The sequence below is a fragment of the Rana temporaria genome, chromosome 1 (assembly GCF_905171775.1).
Source record: "Rana temporaria chromosome 1, aRanTem1.1, whole genome shotgun sequence".
Taxonomy (NCBI): domain Eukaryota; kingdom Metazoa; phylum Chordata; class Amphibia; order Anura; family Ranidae; genus Rana; species Rana temporaria.
The window spans coordinates 211184821-211201530 of NC_053489.1; the positions used below are offsets into that span (position 1 = coordinate 211184821).

The 16710-nt window shown below is 45.6% G+C and overlaps 2 gene segments (V, D, J or C); both read right to left on the bottom strand.

Moving 5' to 3' along the window:
• LOC120936501 overlaps window positions 1–16710 on the bottom strand; it is a 339157-nt gene that overhangs the window by 291861 nt on the left and 30586 nt on the right.
• LOC120936526 lies at window positions 8662–9269 on the bottom strand. The segment is given in 2 exon segments: window positions 8662–9023; window positions 9116–9269. Coding segments are annotated over 2 exon segments (393 nt in total).

Consider the following 16710-nt stretch of genomic DNA (forward strand, 5'->3'; position numbering starts at 1 on the left):
CTCTGGTTCTAGGTTCTCTCAAGCCAATTCCCACCACACAGCTCCCAGCTTGGGATCCTCTCAGCAACAGTTTGGAACCCAGCTGGTGAGGGCCTGCTGTACTGAGGAGGAGGAGGAGGCCAGGCTGTCTGCCACCCGCCTCAAGTCTCCCACCATGGCCCCTATATGGCGTGTCTGCCGGCCCTGTTCCTCCTGCAGCCCTTCGCGGAGGCCTGAGGGTACACCCCTCGTTTTAGATAGAGCCTTCCTGGGAGGAGAGGCTGGGGCCCGTACTGAGGGAGAAGAAGGGGAGGGGGCTGGCCTGGAGGGGGCGACACTGGTGGGAGGGACACTGGAGGGGGCGACACTGGTGGGAGGGACACTGGAGGGGGCGACACTGGTGGGAGGGACACTGGAGGGGGCGACACTGGAGGGGGCGACACTGGAGGGAGGGACACTGGAGGGGGATGACGTGATGGTCGGGGAGGTGCTGGGGAGGTCAGGGATGGTGGGATCCTCCTGAAGGTAGATAGAGTCCTCCTGGTGGAGGTCAATAGACTCCTCCACCACTTCCTCCTCCATAGATGGCCTATGGGCGCTCTCCTCCTCCACCAACATGCCCAGTATCTGCATGGGGGCTGACTGGACCCCATGATGATGTGGGGATGGCGTGGGTCGCCCTGCAGCCGACGACGGCCCAGCTTCATCCTCAACATCTGTGGATGACACAAAAAAACACATGTTGGTGGAGCCACACACTTGTCACATGTTCCCTTCTACCCCCTCCCATGATACACACCAAATAGGAGATAAAACACACTTACCTGTCCCCAAGTCCCCAACAGTGGAGTCATATCCTGGGACTCCCTCCACCTGCTCCTGCGACAAACTTTGCGCGATAACCTCCTCCTCCGCACTCAAACGCAATGGGCAGGCTGGTCCTCCTCCCGTGCCCCTGGCATGTTTGCGTATTATGACAAGTTTGTCACTGACCCGACGCCGCATGTCGTTCAATTTCTTTTGAATCTCCTCTCATGTCCTCTCCTCATTCCCGAGCGCATTGATGTCCAGCGTGATGGCTTCATAGATAGCCCTCCTTTGGGCTATGGTGGTGTTTTTCCGCTGGGCACCATACAGGGCAGCATTATGCCTTGTGAGTGCTGCCAGCATGACCTCCATCTCTGAGGAATTAAAGTTATTTTTCCTCTTTTTTACCCTCTGAGGAGGTGCCATCGCAAATAAGGGGCAAAATTACCTTGCTCAGGGGGGGTGAAAAAAGCAGGATGTAATTTTGCACAGGACCTGCGCATGTCTGCCCCTATTTATTTGCTCAGTGCAAGCAGGTGGGCCGGCGTAGCCCAGGAAGTAGGACAGGCGCAGTTGCACGCATGCGCACATGTAATCGTTCGATCTGTGCATGCTCCGTCGAGGATACGCTGGGCGTAAGCCATTGCTGAACGGTCAGCCCATCATTTGCATAGGGGCACACCCACTTTCACTTGCGCAGGCTTGCGCCCTCAAATTTACCTTACGCAGGCGCATATTTACGCGAAAAGGCGTCCTGTATCAGGTAACAATCTCACACTATTGCACCGGCGTAGCGCAATTGAGCTGCACTGCGCATGCGTAAGAAATGTGCAAATCTACCTGAATCTACCCCAAAGGGTGTGCTGTGAAGGCTTTAAAGGGGTTGTAAAGGTTGTTTTTTTATTTTCTAAATAGGTTCCTTTACGCAAGTGCATTGTTGGTTCGCTTACCTTTTCCTTTAATTTCCCTTCTAAAATGTTTTTCCTTTGTCTGAATTTCTCACTTCCGGTTTCTCCTCAGTAAGCTTGCCCCCGTCATCCGAGCCGTTCTGGCTGGGGGTTAGTCAGCCAAGCTTACTGAGGAGGAGCAGGAAGTGAGAAATTCAGACAAAGAAAAAAAAATTAGAAGGGAAATCAAAGGAAAAGGTAAGTGAACCAACAATGTAATAGCCTGCAGTTTCTTAAGTCAGTGTAGTGTAGTCTGGCCACAATTAGGTAGATTCAGAGAGATGGGCTTAACTTTGCGGCGGCGTAGCTTAGCCTGTTTAGGCTACGCCGCCGTAAGTTAGCGAGGCAAGTACTTGATTCTCAAAGTACTTGCCTGCTAAGTTACGGCGGCGTAGCCTAAAGCGGGCGGGCGTAAGGGCGCCTAATTCAAATGTGTCTAAGGGGGCGTGTTTTATGTTAATGGGACTTGACCTGACGTTTTAGACGTTTTTTTTTTACTGCGCATGCGCTGTGCGCCTACATTTTCCAGTATGCATTGCGGCTACGTCCGCCGCACAGGCCTATTGATTTTGACGTGGACGTAAACTACGTAAATCCCTATTCACGGACGACTTACGCAAACGACGTAAAAATTTCGAATTTCGAAGCGTAAACGGCGGCTATACTTTAACATTACTATTCCATCTACAAGATGGAATAACTTTAGGCCTGATATTGCCTTACGGAAACGGCGTAAATGTACTGCAGCGGCCGGGCGTACGTTCGTGAATCGGCGTATCTACTAATTTACATATTCTACGCCGACCGCAATGAAAGCGCCACCTAGCGGCCAGCCTCAGTATTGCAACCTAAAATAGGACGGCTCAAGCCGTCGTATCTTAGATATGTTTAAGAGTATCTCTGTTTGAGAATACACTTAAACATAAGTCGGCGTAGATTCTGAGTTAGGTCGGCTTATCTACTGATAAGCCGGCCTAACTCTTTGTGAATCTACCTAAATGTGCACGTAAAGCTCACCGCAGACATAATTAAAATTTTTGATGCAATACTTTGCAGCAGGGCTCATTCCTGCGCTCCAACTAGAGTATATGTGAGGGGTTGCAGTGCTGTGGCACCAGCACCAGTGCCTAAGGCCCAATTTTTCAGCCTCTGTTTAACAGGGGCATGTAATTACAATTCTTGATCTAATATTTCACATCAGGGCCCGTTCCTACGCCCACCAAGAGTAACTGTGAGGGCTTACAGTGTTGTGGCAACACCAACATCTAAGGCCCAAATTTCTGCAGAATATATAGGGCAGGCCCCTGCATTCAGACATCAAACTTACCAATGACTCCTACTTGTGTGGTGTCCCAGTACAGGTATTTGCTGCAGGCCCTGTCAGATTGAGGCCCTCGACTTGTGGGGTCTCCCCTGCAGGGACTCAGCTAGTCATGATGTGATTTACACTGTTATGGTTGATAATACGATTATTAGGTGTGTATAGCTTTAAGAGGTTTAGTCAGCCATCTCATGTTCAGTCAGAGTGTATTACCATCTCATGTTCAGTCAGAGTGTATTAGAGTCGGGAGGACTAAGTGCTAGACAAGACCTTATTGTGTTGTGTTATACTACAGGTCAGTCTCTATGATCCACAGCTCTCAACCAATGGGCTTCAGTCTGATCAGGCCCTTATAAGGGATTGTACTTCCTGTTTAAGCCAGTCTACACACAGTTCCTGGCAGAGCAGAGCAAAACACAGTCAGAGAAGCAGTGCAGGCCAGAAGCCTTCAGTTTAGGAGAAAATACAGCAAAGAGTGGAGTATCCCTAAACATTACAGAACCAGTACTTCAGCTCATTTATCGGATCAATCCGTTATTCCGGCGAAAAGCCTCAAGTCTACAGACACTTCAGTAAGTGTATCTATTTTTCAGCCTAGTTAAGCATAGGCCCTGAATTACTAATCCGGCTTTTGCAGCCGAGTATATATATGATCAGCTAAGCTCAAGCATTATCAGCCGTGTGATCCTCTAGAGACTGCCTACAGAACATTTTGACACTCTGTTTAAACGCTGTGAAGATTTTGACACCTGCCTTCATGCCAGTAAAGCCTTCGTTGTTTTAACCCCTGTTGTGGACTGTGTTATTACCATCCTAACTAGCGGGGATACAGAGGCCCCCGGAGCTGTAGTTTCCCGGAGTATTCCAAGACTACAGTGGCGTCACGTGAAAGAGAGGGTTAATACCATCTGGCCCTCACTAAGGGTTAATACCACCTGACCCTGGGCTCCTAGCCCCAAGAACCAAGTAGCTAACCATCAAGCGCATGTGTGTGGCCGTGGGGCTCACCCTCCCCGGTCACCACACTTGCAAATGGAAGGAGACAACAGGAAGTGAGAGGAAATCTACCCCTAGGAAGGGAAATTCTCTTCTGTAAGAGTTAATATGGGAAAAACATGTCTCTTCTCCCCTTATGCTTTATCACCAATCCGTGTCACTAAAAAAAGTGAGAAAGTGAGGTGAAATGTTCTGAACAGGTGCACAGACAGCAAAACAAATGTTACAGGGGTGATAACTAGTGGTGCAACAGATCACAGGTGATCCGTGATCCGAACGGGTCACCCCCTTCGGATCGGCACACACTGTGATCCACGGATTGCTGCGACTCCGGAGCTAGGCCGAAGCCGCGGCCTTTCCTAATGTTATGGCCGCGGCTCCAGAGCTAGGCCGCGGCTTCGGCCTAGCTCCGGAGCCGCGGCCATAACATTAGGAAAGGCCGCGGCTTCGGCCTAGCCCCGGAGCCGCGGCCATTTTGGTACACCCGGCAGCGGCCCTCCTCCTCTGTTTACACCCACAGAGGAGGAGGAGCCCGCACTCGTGGGACACACCGCTGGAAGTGTCTGTACTACCTGAGGGGGGGTTGTCTTACCTGAGGGGGGTTGTCTTACCTGAGGGGGGGTTGTCTTACCTGAGGGGGGATTGTCTTGCCTGAGGGTGTCTTGCCTGAGAGTGTCTTGCATCTTGCCTGGGGGGGGGTGTGTCTTGCCTGAGGGGGGGTGTCTTTCCTGAGGGGGGGTTGTCTTACCTGAGGGGGGGTTGTCTTACCTGAGGGGGGTTGTCTTGCCTGAGGGTGTCTTGCCTGAGAGTGTCTTGCATCTTGCCTGGGGGGGGTGTGTCTTGCCTGAGGGGGGGTGTCTTTCCTGAGGGGGGGTGTCTTGCCTGAGGGGGGGTGTCTTAGGGAGGGTGTCTTGCCTGAGGGGGGTGTCTTGCCTGGGGGGGTGTCTGTCTGTACTACCTGTGGGGGGTGTCTGCCTGTACTACCTGGGGGGTGTCTGTCTGTACTACCTGGGGGGGTGTCTGTCTGTACTACCTGGGGGAGTGTCTGTCTGTACTACCTGGGGGGGGGGTGTCTGTCTGTACTACCTGGGGGGGGTGTCTGTCTGTACTACCTGGGGGGGGTCTGTCTGTACTACCTGGGGGGGGTGTCTGTCTGTACTAACTTGGGGTTGTCTGTCCGTACTACCTGGGGGGGTGTCTGTCTGTACTACCTGGGGGGGTGTCTGTCTGTACTACCTGGGGGGGTGTCTGTCTGTACTACCTGGGGGGGTGTCTGTCGGTACTACATGGGGGGTGTCTGTCGGTACTACATGGGGGGTGTCTGTACTGAGAGGAGGGGGGGTGTCTGTACTGGGAGGAGGGTGGTGTCTGTACTGATGCGGGTGTCTGCACCAAGGGGGTTCTTTACTGAGGGGGGACTATAGTTGGTGGGGGGGGGGTATGATACCATTTTTTTCTGCACTGGGTGACACCAACCCTAGTGAAGCTACTGCCATGGGGGAGATGTGGATATTACAGTGGGGGGGATGTGGATATTACAGTGGGGGATGTGGATATTACAGTGGGGGATGTGGATATTATAGTGGGGGGATGTGGATATTATAGTGGGGGGATGTGGATATTATAGTGGGGGGGATGTAGATATTATAGTGGGGGGGATGTGGATATTATAGTGGGGGGGATGTGGATATTATAGTGGGGGGGATGTGGATATTTCAGTGGGGGGGGGGGGGAGATGTGGATATTACAGTGGGGGGGGAGATGTGGATATTACAGTGGGGGAGAATTTCTTTTATTTTTTTATTTTTTTGCCGATCCGAAAAATGATTCGATCCGTGACTCCTGATCCGAGGAATGAACCCGAACCGTGAGATCGCTCCCCAGAGCTGAAGAACGGGGAGAGCCGTATGTAAACACGGCTTCCCCGTGCTTCACTGTGGCGGCTGCATCGATTGTGTCATCCCTTTTATAGGGAGACTCGATCGATGACGTCAGACCTACAGCCACACCCCCCTACAGTTGTAAACACACACTAGGTGAAGCCTAACTCCTTCAGCGCTCCCTGTGGTTAATAAACAATGCAATTTAAATGCATTTTTTGCTGTGAAAATGACAATGGTCCCAAAAATGTGTCAAAATTGTCCGAAGTGTCCGCCATAATGTCGCAGTCACGAAAAAAAATCGCTGATCACCGCCATTAGTAGTAAAAAATAAAAAATTAATACAAATGCAATAACAATATCCCCTATTTTGTAAACGCTATAAATTTTGCGCAAACCAATCGATAAACGCTTATTGCGATTTTTTTTTACCAAACATATGTAGAAGAATACGTATCGGCCTAAACTGAGGAAAAAAAAATTTATATATGTTTTTGGGGGATATTTATTATAGCAAAAAGTAAAAAATATTGCATTTTTTTCAAAATTGTCGATCTATTTTTGTTTATAGCGCTAAAAATAAAAACCGCAGAGGTGATCAAATACCACCAAAAGAAAGTTCTATTTGTGGGGAAAAAAGGACGCCAACTTTGTTTGGGAGCCACGTCGCACGACCCGCGCAATTGTCTGTTAAAGTGACACAGTGCCGAATCGCAAAAACATGTAGCAGAATACATTTCGGGCAAAATTTATGAAGAAATTCAATTTTTTTTTACATTTTATCAGATACGTTTTATAGCAAAAATGAAAACATTTTTGGCCTTTTTTTTCATTTACATATATCACAAAAAATAAAAAACCCAGTGGTGGTCAAAAACCACCAAAAGAAAGCTCTATTTGTGTGAAAAGATGATATTAATTAAATTTGGGTACAGCATTGCATGACCGCTCAATTACCAGTTAAAGTAGCACAGTGCCGAATAGCGAAAAATGGACTGATCATAACGGGACAAAATCTTCCAGAGCTCCTTTCAACGTTCATTCCCTCCGCAGGTTGTTTTTAGGTAATTCAACCTATATTAACACAGATTGTAATAGAAGAGATCCAGGAAAATCAACATCCTTTTTGATAAAAATACATTTATTTTTTGTCTGTTTTTTCATTTTTACATCCATTCTTTGCAAAAAATTCTCACCAATGACATGTTTTTATTATTTTCCGACCAAAAATGTTTATAAACTGGGTGGGCTGGGAGGCCAGTATGGTTGTATGTGGGTGTGAGCTGGTGTGAATGTTGGTGGTGGATGGTTTGTCATGTTTCTTTCTGTTTCTTTTACTGACAGTTAAGTATTTGCGCCGGAGGACCAGTTTGGGCCCAGGCTGGGTCATCTGGTGTCAAATTGTCCCTCCTTTGGGCTGCTGTCATTCCAGAGGTGTTGTTTCCACCTTTAGGCGACAGGTGGTGCTAGAGGGGTTCTGGCAGAGCGACTCTCCCCAGCAGCCAATTAGAGGAGTTTTCCCTCGCGGAGCATGCTGGGGAGGGGTATATCTGTGGCAGACGCCGTCTTTATTTAGTATTCGCGGGGTCCCGGTTCCAGGTGCAGCATCCACCTTTAGGGTGCGCGCATCCATGGACCCCGCTGGCGTGGCCCACCTGGCCAGAGTCGTATGCTACACGAAGCTCCATTCTGATGGAGAAGATCCTAAGCTGAGGGCTGTACGGTGGGGGATCGGCTCAGGAAGAACCCAGAAGCGGGTTATCCAGGAGACTGTAACGAACCATCGGGGATCTGGTCACCAAGGTATTGACAGGTATGTTACAGCTGTCAATTGGTGACCCTGTTTGACTTATGTGTAAATCTACTGGGAGGATTCGCTCAATTTGTCCATTTAGCTCATCCAAAGTAATAGGCCTGTGGCAGAGGCCCTAGAGCCGGGTCTGTGAGAGAGATCTGTTCCTCCCAGCAATCTAACGTGACACTTCGGCTGCCAGGCTTGTGGCAGAAGTCTGTCCGGGGGCACGTCACCCACTCTGGCTAGAGTGGCGACGAAATGCAATTTGGTACTACTGAGAGCAGGATTGCTCTGTTCTTATTCAGGCCTGATATCGCAAGGTTCTCCCTTTCTTCATCAACCTTTTCTTCCTATTTGATGTTGATGTTGGCCTGGAAATAAAGCATTGGAAAAAACCTTTATTCACTGTCTGGACATTCGCTCAATACTCTGTTCTCCAACTGCACCCCTAGACAACACCAAGGTAACTTAATACACCGATCCCAAAACAAACCAGCGGCTCCTTCGGGGGTAGCGCTACACTTGCTTTGTGACTCAATGACTACATTTTGATTGAAGGATTTTTTTGTTAGTTTTGGATAAAGTGGTGAGGGATTAAAACACCTGTCATTTTTTATTGTTGTCTGTGCCCCCCCCCCCCCCCCCCCTCATTATGAAGACTCACCCTCTCTATATATCCTAATGGCCATTAACACTGAAAATTAAAGTGAAAGAGAATTCCAAATTTTGAATGGTCACAAGAACAGGTGTAGAGGGGACATACAATCTAAAATTGTATTTGATTAGCACAGTAACCAATAGAAACTGATTAAAACGAATCTAACTGCAGTCTGACCAGGAAAGGAATATTCTGTGAGGTTGCCACACATTTATTTGCTTGTTACTCTTTGGCTATTTAAGTATTTAAATAAATATGTACAAGGAACAAAAGAGGAAGTTGATATTAATGTCTCACTGTGTGTGAATTTGTAGCACTGTGTACGCACTACCAGTCCATAGCACACAGTGATAATTCCCGTCATCTGCAGCCTGTACATTACTGATAGACAAAACACTTGAGGTTCCCTGGATGGATCCAGTAAAACGTTCAGAGGTTCCTGGAGGTTTTATATTATGGTTACTGGCTCCATTGCTACCTATTAATCCTTTAGGAACACTCCCAGGTGCCTGATATACCCAGTGTGGGTAGTTACTACCAACTACAGAGCCATCACTACGACCACAGGACACAATGGCATTACCACCAAGAGACACGGTTATTGTGGGTTCCTGGATGACAGTAAACTGAGCCGCAGAATCTGCAACACAAATGAGAGAATGTTAATAGTACAAGAAAAACTACTAGTATATTTATATTCAGTAACATAGTAGACTATAAAATATGAATTACAGGAAAAATAAGTGATGAAACTGAAGACCGTCCAGAACATGATCATGGTGATGAGGAATCACTTTGACAGAACAGAGTTTAGGTGACTCCTTCTCATTCTCATAGTTATATTCTGTATATAAACCACACCTCTCTATGCAAAGTGTCTCAGAGTCATTTGCCATCAGCAGCCTCCACCTACTTACTATATATCTACTGATCAGGGGAGTAACTAGAAATCACAGGGCCCCATAGCAAAATGTTGTATGCTGTATGCCCACTCTGCTCCTGCTGTATGCGACTGCGTGTGTCGGGACACGGCCAGACTCCCGGTGAGGCTTAACAGTAAACTTACATTCCTCATCCTCACCCAGGGGGGATCCAGAGTCTAGTCTTGGGATGGGGGGGCACTGCCAAAAAATATGATTTTTTTGGGGGGGGGGGGGGCAATGACTGGTGTTGGTGCTTTAATCATCACGGCACCATGGTTGTTATGGTGTCAGGATGATTGAAACACATTTCTCTTATTACATTGTTATATAAAATGAAATAGTTCAACTCACCATAAAGCAGAATCAGTGGGAGCCCTGAGTGTGTCACTTGCCACCATCGCCTGCCACCAGATGCAGATTGTCACTTGCCACATCACCTGCGACACGTTGTGACTTGTCACACGTTGCGGAATGTCACTTGCCACGTCACCTGCCACACGTTGCACATTGTCCACTTGGCATGTCGCCTGTCATCAGATGCAGATTGTCACTTGCCAAGTCATCCGCCACACGTTGCGGATTGTCCACTTGCCATATCCCCTGTCACCAGATGCAGATTGTCACTTGCCAAATCACCTACCACACATTGTGGATTGTCCACTTGCCACCGTCGCCTGCCACCAGATGCAGATTGTCACTTGCCACATCACCTGCCACACGTTGTCACTTGTCACACGTTGCAGAATGTCACTTGCCACGTCACCTGCCACACGTTGCAAATTGTCCACTTGCCACGTCGCCTGTCACCAGATGCAGATTGTCACTTGCCAAGTCATCTGCCACACATTGCGGATTGTCCACTTGCCACATCACGGATTGTCACTTGCCATGTCACCTGCCACACGTTGCGGATTGCCACTTGCCACATCACCTGCCACACATTATGAATTGTCACTTAACAAGTCCCGGATTGTCACTTGCCACATCGCCTGCCACATGATACGGATTGTCACTTGCCACGTCACCTGCCACACATTACGGATTGTCACTTGTCATATTCCGGATTGTCACTTGCCACGTCACCTGCCACATGTTACAGATTGCCACTTGTCATATTCCGGATTGTCACTTGCCACGTCACCTACCACACGTTACGGATTGTCACTTGGTGTCGTAATAAAAACACAAAACCAGTTTTTGACAACTCCTTCATTAAAAAAACAAACATAAAAACACTGATCCGAATTAAAAAAAAAGTGAATGGCCAGAGTGTAATTATACATGTAAATTTGTACATAGTGAGAAATCAAAAGATATTGCAGTATGCTATTTATGCTCACTCAGGATTTAATGCTGATATGCAGGGTACGTGCTCTGTTATAGATAGGGTTTAGGATAGTCAGGAAAGTGTCTTTCTGTTTTATTCCACGGCTCTAGAGCAAATGGTGTATCAAGATAAATGTAAATATTCTGATTATTTCAAATCAGATTCTGTTTATCTTTATAGCCATTTGTGGTGTTGATATATTTTTCACCACTAGGTGGCAATGTGGTAGTGACATAGTTACCACTTTAGCTCCAGGTTTTTTCTGGCACTTTTTGTTTATCTAACAATCAGTATCAGAAAATTTCAAACATTATATATTTTTTTTGAAGCCGAGGCCCTAGAGAATAAATTGGTGTGTGTTACAATTTTTTTATGTCACACAGAATTTATGCAGAGTTTTTTCAAACTCAGTTTTTTTTCCTAAATACACTTTTTTTTATTTTTATAATTAAAAAAAAAAACACAATACATAACCCATTTTTTTTATTGCGCACACCCATGTAATAGCGACAATCAATGTAAATTTTAGCACTTTAGATTTACACAGGAGGCCTTGTGTTAGAATTACTGTCCATGTTCACGGTAATACCTCACATGTGTGAGACGATCGCTGTTTGCGTGTGTACAGGACTGATGGGTGCTTTTTCCTAATCACTTTTTTTGCTGTCACAAGGAATGTTTACATTCCTTGTGACAGCAATAGGCATGTGACAGTTACTCTTTATGGAGAGATCCAGGTTCTATAAGACCCCCACATCCCTCACCTGCTCTTAAATCCTATTTGAAAATGGTGCCTTTTTACTTCTGGGGAAACTGGAAGTGATATAAGCTCATTGCTTCTGGTTCTATATCATAGAGGTGATCAAAGCTGTTCCATTCTGTTCACACCGGCTGGTCGATTGAGACTCATGGCGGGACAGGAAATCCCGGTAAAGCCGCGGAAGGTGGCGGGAGGGGGGAGATGTCCCCTCCAACTGCTTGTAAAAGCAATCCAATGGCTAGTTAGCTGCTGGGATTACTTTTACAAGAGAGCCATTTACAAAAATGTTTACAGGATTGCAGTTGTAGGTATCATCCTGGTATAACCACTTGAAGTCTAGCAACATACAGGTACATTGCTGGTTGTCATGTCATTAAACACTATGGCCCGGATTCACAAAGCACTTACGCCGACGTATAACAAGTTACGCCGACGTAAGTGCAAATGTGCACCGTCGTATCTGTGCGCCAGACCCACAAACTAAGATACGCCTAAAAATAGGCTTCACCCCGCCAACGTAACTTGCCTACGCCGACGTAGGATGGGCGCACATTTAGGCTGGACGCATGGTGGCGCTCCCATTGATTAGCTATTCAAATATGCAAATAAGGGAAATACGGCGATTCACAAACGTACGTGCGCTCGGCGCAGGCTACGCGAGGTGCGCGTAAGTTGTACGCCCGGCATAAAGTTATGCCCCATAAAGGAGGTGCAACCCAGCAGCCAACATGCAAAGGTCTGCACCAGGGAACACAAGCTGGCGTATTTTATGTTGGACGTGTCTGGCTGGGCGTAGATTACGTTCACGCCGTACGCATTGATCCGGCATAGTTTAGGCAGTTGTTCCGACGTGGTTGTGAGCATGCGCAGGGGGATGCGTCCACGTCTCGGCGCATGCACAGTTCATGATACGTATCTGTCTGGCGCTCGGCCCATCATTTGCATGGGGTCACACCTCATTTGCATGGCTCACGCCCACTTCCACCTACGCCGTCGTACGCCTTCGAAACCCAGCGCAGCGTTGGGAGCACTGGCTTGGTGAATTCCATGCTTGCCTCTCTGCGCTACGTTGGCGTAGCGTACATTGTTTGCGCTACGGCGGCGTAATGTGCGCCTGCTCTATGTGAATCTCCCCCTATATTTTAGTAATTATACACTGTTTTATGCTATTGTTTTATAAAGGGAAAATAAAAGAAATAAGGATTTTATGGGCACCACAGCAACTGAAGTAAAGCATAAAACATACAATTTTGTTGAATTTCATTTTAATCTGTTAAAACGAAATAACATTAAAAACTGTATATCTGCACTTAAAAGGGTTGTAAAGTCTCATGTTTTTTTACCTTAATAAATTATAGGTGCAAACCTATAACCTATATTAAGGTGAAAAACCTTCTATACTGCAGCTGCCCCCAGAACCCATCCATTCCAGCGACGATCACGAGCCAAGCAGCTCCACCTGTTGTCTCTGTCCTCATTGGATAGATTCATAGCAGCGGGAGCCTATGGCTCCCACTGCTGTCAATCAAATCCAGTGATGCAGGGGCAGGGCCGAGTCCCACTGTCTGTGTCAATGGACGCAGCAGCGGGACTCAGGAGCGCGCCCACATGGGTGTCCCCATGGAAAGCGGCTCTCTGTGGGGGTCACCCAATAAAGGAGAGGAGCCAGGAGCGCCGGCGGGGCACCCCAGAAGAAGAGGATCAGGGCTGCTCTGTGCAAAACCCTTGCACAGATTAGGTAAGTATAACATTTTATTTTAAAAAAATGAACCTTTACAACCTCTTTAATAACAGATTAAGTACTACAACTGGTCTTAAACTGTACTCCAGAAATAGGGGGGTTCCACCATCCTTCTCAACGGTTGCTCCACAAGTTTCACGGTGACCCATTTCATCAGGAGCCAGTATATAAGTATAATATTCCTTATCTAGGTAGAACATCAAATGTATTTTAGTACATTTAATGACATGTACTGAAATTTACAATTACACATATAATATAGTACTTAAAAGTGTTAAAAGTTTCTTCAAGCTAATTAAATTTAAAAAGACATCCCCTAGACCAGGGGTGGGCAAACTTTTTGACTCGAGGGCCGCAATGGGTTCATATATTGGACCCGGGGGCCGGACTAAGAGTAGATGGACGGTGTGTATGTGTGAATTAATATAAATTAAATTTAAATTTGTAACATTAAATGTTTAGATTAATTTAAGGTAGAAAAGCATAAAAAGAGTTATTTTACAAAACTTTTATGCAATGTATTTCTTTCATAAAATAGTACCTTCAATTTTAGTGGGAACAGTGTTGTTGGTCTCCCTTTTTTGTTAACTGATGGCTGATTTAATTATTCCATAAAGTAACCTAACCATAGCTCCCTTTGTACTCTAGGATCCTGCTGTAGTATTCCACGCTCTAGGACATCCTCATTAACCTGTCATTAAACACATTTTTATGACTGTGCATTTCCATGCCTATATATGCGCTTGTCATTGTGTGTCTTTGTTACACGATATATCTTTTGCGCATCTACCTCTGCTGCGACCTGAACCTTATACATTTCAGTGAGTATATCTATATAAAAAATTTCTTTAATGTTGGCTTTTTACCATAATCGCTTTGATGCACTATTGGTTAGTCTTTCCCTATTCAAATATTATACCTATATATATACATATAACTCCTTTACCTATTATCCAGCCATTATTGCTACAATGTCTACATGTCCCTATAGTTTTCTGATTTTAGCACCTATGTAGCCATATGTGTTTTGTTGGTCTCCGCCGATGGTCCTGTTCAACCCTTATGTGTATTGAGAGCTTGTCCACCTTTTTCCTGGTCTGCTTATCCATATACTGTATACATGTTTTATATCCTCAGTGTAAATTACTTAGGATTATTTTATAAATCTGTTTTCCTCTCTATATAGCATACGTTATGGAGGCTTTCTGAAGAAGCGTAATGTTACACGAAACATGTCAAGCCACTGCAGTTCTCGCCCCAACACATGTACATCAAGTTTAGCGATCAACCACCCCTCCAAGGCTATTTTTTACGAGCATATTCTTTGTTTGTTCGTTTATGCAGGGTGTTGTGTTTAATTTGGTCTGCTACCCTTTTGTTGTCTGTATGGTGCTTGAGTACTGTCCAAGTATGTTTTTTGTACGTTCTTTGTGAACTTCATTTTTGTACATTATACCTTTTAATACATTTTTATATTTTGTATACTAATCCTCTATGTTCATTACTGTGCCTAAAAAGTCCATGAATAGCCCCTGGTATTCTATTTCTCTTTCGAGAGAGTACTTAAGGGACAGACGTCATTAGTTCTGGGGCGTCGTCGCCGATCCTGGCCTGTCGTCCCATCACCCCCTGTGTGTGGCCCTCATGGCAGGGGGTGCGTGTTCAAGTGTTCCTGGCTCCGGGACCACGTTGGTCCGGGGTTGTGATCTACTAAGTAGGCCCGGTAGTCAGACTGGGTCTACGTTCGCAGAGTGGTCCTGTGCTGTCCGTCCCGAGGGAGGAAGCCACTCGATGAAGAACCTGTCTTGGAGAGCACCGAGCATGAGGCTGGTATCTCAGGAGAGGCCTTGAACTTCATCGAAGGACACACAATTACTGAGAGGCTGAGTAATGGTTGCCTGTCAGTTCTAAGTTCACAAGAATGTATTCAAGAGGGTGCTTAATCCTGTGCTGAGAGGATTCTGGACCGAATATATCTCCATCTTTGGAAAGGTCTGTGGCAGAGACTTTACTAAAGTTTCCGTGTGACACCCTGTCTGCTAGGCTAGTGAGAGAGGCCTATCCAGGTGCACAATACCCACTCTAGCTAGAGTGGCGACGAAAGCTACGTTGCTGGAAGCAGGAGTGTTTCCAAACAAAAGATAAACACCTGAACCTATTACCTATTACCCTTCCACCTCTTCAAATACTACTTTTATTCTTTTACCACATTGGGTAAATAAAGCAAAGAAAAAGAAGCCTAAAGTGTGGACATTTAAGTTTTTCTCAACTCTCATCTGATACCCTAGACGGCGAAGGAATAGAGGTAACATGCCACCCAAAACAAACCAGCAGCTCCTTCGGGGGTAGTGCTACATTAATATTTAGAAATCTTTTTTTTTTATGGCAATGGGATATTGTGTCAGGATAAATATTTTATATATACTTTGCAACATTGAGTTATGATTTAAAATCATATTTTTATAAAGATGTTCATGATAATGATAGTATTTTGCTAGGTAAAAGAGTTTATAATCCATTGGTTTGTAAGATTAACCAGGCTTGTTGTCCACAAGTCTACCTGAACACACTTATGGAACAGGAAGTAAATGGAAATCTCCCCAATGGGACACAGATGCAGAAAAGACCTGACTGGCAGTTATTATGATACGGTCATTGCACCATTGCTTTCCTAAGAGTGTCTTTCACAATCCTTATTACACCCTTGATTTATAGTATAGTAAATGTATGGCATTGTAATTTGATTAAAATGTCTTAAAACATATACAACATTTAAAAAAAAAATCTGCTGGTCCTTTAACCACTTTCACCCCCTTCCTGCCTAAGCCATTTTTCAGCTTTCAGCGCTGTCACACTTTGAATGACAATAGCGCAGTCATGCAACACTGTACTCAAATGACATTTTTATCATTTTTTCCCCACAAATAGAGCTTTCTTTTGGTGGTATTTGATCACCTCTGCAGTTTTTATTACATGCGCTTTAAACAAAAGAAGAGGGACAAATTTGAAAAAAAACAACACAATATTTTTTACTTTTTGCTATAATACATATACATTTTTTTTTAAACAAATTTTTTCCTCAGTTTATATATTCCTCTACATATTTTTGGTAAAAAGAATCGCAATAAGTGTATATTGATTGGTTTGCCCAAAAGTTATAGTAGCTACAAAATAGGCGATAGATTTATAGCATGTTTTTTATTATTATTATTTTTTTTACTAGTAATGGCGACGATCAGCGATTTTTATCGTGACTGCGATATTGCAGCAGACACATCGGACACTTTTGACACATTTTTGGGGCCGTTCACATTTATACAGCAATCCCTGCTATAAAAATGCATTGATTACTGTAGGGAAGGGGTTAACACTAGGGGGCGATCAAGGGGTTAATGTGTTCCCTAGGGAGTGATTCTTACTGTGGGGAGAGGGGACTGACTGGGGGAGGTGACCGATGGTTGTCCCTATGTACAAGGGACACACCACCGGTCTCCTCTCCCTGACAGGACGTAGATCTGTGTGTTTACACACACACAGATCCACGGTCCTGCTAAGTTATTGTCCAATCGCGGTCCA